This window comes from Poecilia latipinna, unplaced genomic scaffold, assembly GCF_001443285.1.
Source record: "Poecilia latipinna isolate Pla-1442-1.1 unplaced genomic scaffold, P_latipinna-1.0 Scaffold1685, whole genome shotgun sequence".
Taxonomy (NCBI): Eukaryota; Metazoa; Chordata; class Actinopteri; order Cyprinodontiformes; family Poeciliidae; genus Poecilia; species Poecilia latipinna.
In genome coordinates, this window is record NW_015114301.1 from 87,357 (window position 1) to 90,280 (window position 2,924).

At 37.3% G+C, this 2,924-nt stretch overlaps 1 protein-coding gene across 1 annotated transcript in view; it reads right to left on the reverse strand.

Moving 5' to 3' along the window:
- Nucleotides 1-322: 322 nt before the first annotated feature.
- dhrs9 (dehydrogenase/reductase (SDR family) member 9) overlaps nucleotides 323-2,924 on the reverse strand; it is a 16,236-nt gene continuing 13,634 nt past the window's right edge. Inside the window, exons 2-5 of the mRNA XM_015060097.1 lie at nucleotides 2,378-2,701; nucleotides 1,949-2,207; nucleotides 1,693-1,856; nucleotides 323-745 (exon numbers count right to left, since the gene is read on the reverse strand). Coding sequence (XP_014915583.1) covers nucleotides 522-745; nucleotides 1,693-1,856; nucleotides 1,949-2,207; nucleotides 2,378-2,690 — 960 coding nt within the window. The 5' untranslated portion in view covers nucleotides 2,691-2,701 and the 3' untranslated portion in view covers nucleotides 323-521. The remainder of the gene's footprint in view (nucleotides 746-1,692; nucleotides 1,857-1,948; nucleotides 2,208-2,377; nucleotides 2,702-2,924) is intronic.

Genomic DNA, 2,924 nt, shown 5'->3' on the forward strand with positions numbered 1-2,924 from the left:
AAACCAAAAAAATCACTACAAATTTTTAAAATTTTTTTTTTTTTTTTTTTTTTTTGGAACTGTTTTAACCATTAAACAATCTCACCTTCAGTTCAACCTTATAAGTGGATGTTACCATTATAAAATAACTTGCAATTAAATATTGGCAAAGATCAATGTAATTATCACAGGTGGCTGAAAGTAACTAAAAAAGTTACTTTTAATGTAACTTAGTTACTTTCCAAATCAAGTAATCAGTAATCTAACTAAGTTACTTTTTCAAGGAGCAATCAGTAATCAGATTAAAGTTACTTTTTCAAAGTAAGTATGCCATCACTGCACAGCACATTATTGTTTCTGCTTACTCTATAACTAATACAGAAACTTTTATTCAAAATACATATGTCATACAGAAAACTTCATTTTCAAGAAAGGGGTAACAGATTATTACAGGACTTGAGACGTAAAGGATGTTGACAAAGTTTGTCAGATGTGTAAAGCTAACATTTAGTGTTGTGAAAATAACACGCACAGGATGTTTGTCAAATCACAGATGCTTTGGGTTTGGGACTGTATCGAAGGAAAAATCCATCTGAAAGCCAAGTTGGCATGTATGACATGGGCAACCAGAGGAACTTGGCATCCCATCCTGGGGAGTAGCGGTAGCGAGGGTGGACGGAGGCGATGGCGTGTTCCATACAGTGGACTACCTTCATCAGGTCGCTGTCTCGAAACTGCTTGAACCTTTCATCCAGCTGCTCGAGACCTGAAAGACAGTCAATGTTCTGCAGTGGGTGATCCAGACATGATTTAACGTCCATCTTAGGAAAAAAAAAAAATAAATAAATAACCATAAAACTGAATGCAAAGCACTTTGGCTGATGCATGAAATGGCTGATGAATGAAAAAAAAAAAAAAAGGTTTAAAGTGCAAGACCCTGCTCCACTTGTCAGGGCAGGGTAGTGAAGTTTCAAAGTTTCCTTTTTCACAAGTATTTGTAAATCTAAATCAAACTAGTTTCTGTTTAGCAAAATATGTACTGAAGATTTATCTTTGTACTTTCTGACTCTGAACATTTATCTAATCTACAGTTAAATGCTTAAATGCCTATAAGCAGGGAAGCTAAATGTATTTTTGCTTATTGCACAAACTGTAAAAGGTCAAGTTTCGCGTTCAGCCTTCTGTCAGTTCATGAAAAAAAAGAAAAAAAAAACACCTTACATCTGCACTACCATTAATCTTATCTATCTGCTAAATACGTGATTTAAAACCAAAATTTGTGAACTTTTATGAAGCCTTTTTTGAAGATATCCTGTGCAACATGGCTTAAAACTGAAGTACTGCAAACACTTTTTCAACAGCAAACATAAAATTCAGGTACTTAATGGGCTGCGATGTCAAAAAAAAAAATAAAAAAATAGGTTCCAAATAGAGGCATAATTTTGTAAAACCTAAGAACAAGGTTGTTTTTAACCTGTTGAATCTCTGCTGAGCTCCAACAATGGTTTAGATAAGTTTAAAACATTTCAGAAAATGTAAATGCAGATTGATACAATTCAATGCTCCTTAAATTTATAGGTAAGCCTCTAGTCTATATCTATGGATACAAAGGACATTTTAACCACATGCCATTAGGAGTGTGGGCATTTGGGCCTGATTGTTTCTGTAATGAAAAAAAAAAGGGTAAAGATAAGCGGAGCTATTAAAACTCACCTGTCTCCAAGAAAGTATACCCATAGTCATCCTTCAAATCCTGAGGTAATCTGTCCCAAAGGCTCCTGAAGTGTTTTTTCAGTATCACAGTGTCAGTCACACTTGTTTTGAAGAAGCCTGGCTCAATGCACAAAACTTTGACTCCAAATGGTGCCATGTTCAAACTAAAACACAAAAATACACATCAAAAAAGAAGACAATCTCAATCAAGAACAAGGAAAAATAAAAAAAATAACAAAACACTGGTCCTTCTTACCGCAGGCTGTCATTAAAGGACTCCACTCCATACTTGGACACACAGTAAGGCCCCCCAAATGGACTGATTCGCCCGAACACACTGGCTACATTTACCACTCTGCCCCTGGCCTTCTTGATGAGAGGGAGCACGCTCAGAGTGACGTCGATCACTCCATTGAGGTTGACGGCTAGCATGGATTTGTAATCGTCAATGGTGAGCCATTCTACGGGACCGGACGGCGTGGAAACTCCAGCGTTGTTCACAACAGCCCACAGACCTGAAACAACATAAGCACAAGATGAACCCTGGGATGGGACTGATAAAACTCACATCAGTGAGCGAATCCGCTGTTTTAGGCTACATCAAAATAACCAGAGTGTCTCTGCTAATTATTTCTTCCCAACTTAATCAACTGATAAAAATAAAACTGGGGAGGAAACCACTCACCTTTCTCTCCAACAAGGGTCTTAATGAAAGCCGCCACATTTTTCACACTTTCAGACTTGCTGACGTCCAGGGAAATGGTTGTCAGCCTTTCGGAGGAGACCTTCTTCAGCGCAGTTTCACCGTTCTCCGTGTAGCAGCCAGCAATCACACAAAAGCCCAGCTTGTCCAGATGTTTGGCCAGGCTGTTCCCAAACCCGGAGTCACAGCCAGTGATGTACACATATTTGTCCCCCTGGTTGGGAACTCTTTTGCTTTCTTTGTACCAGCGGTAGACGTACCAAACAGCCACCAGCCCAAGGATATACAAGAACATTGTTTTTATTTCTGGACAAAGAAAACAAAAATAAAATCACAATTGTGTTTCAACGAACAGATGTTCTCATTAGCTCTGCACTGTGCATCTCAAAACTTTGAGACAAAACATTTATAATATCTTCAAAAAGGCAATTAACTTTAGAAATTCAATTCAAACAGTAAACTCATAGATTTATTAAACATTTATTATACATGTTCTGCATTAATAATGTCAGCTAATATATATATATAT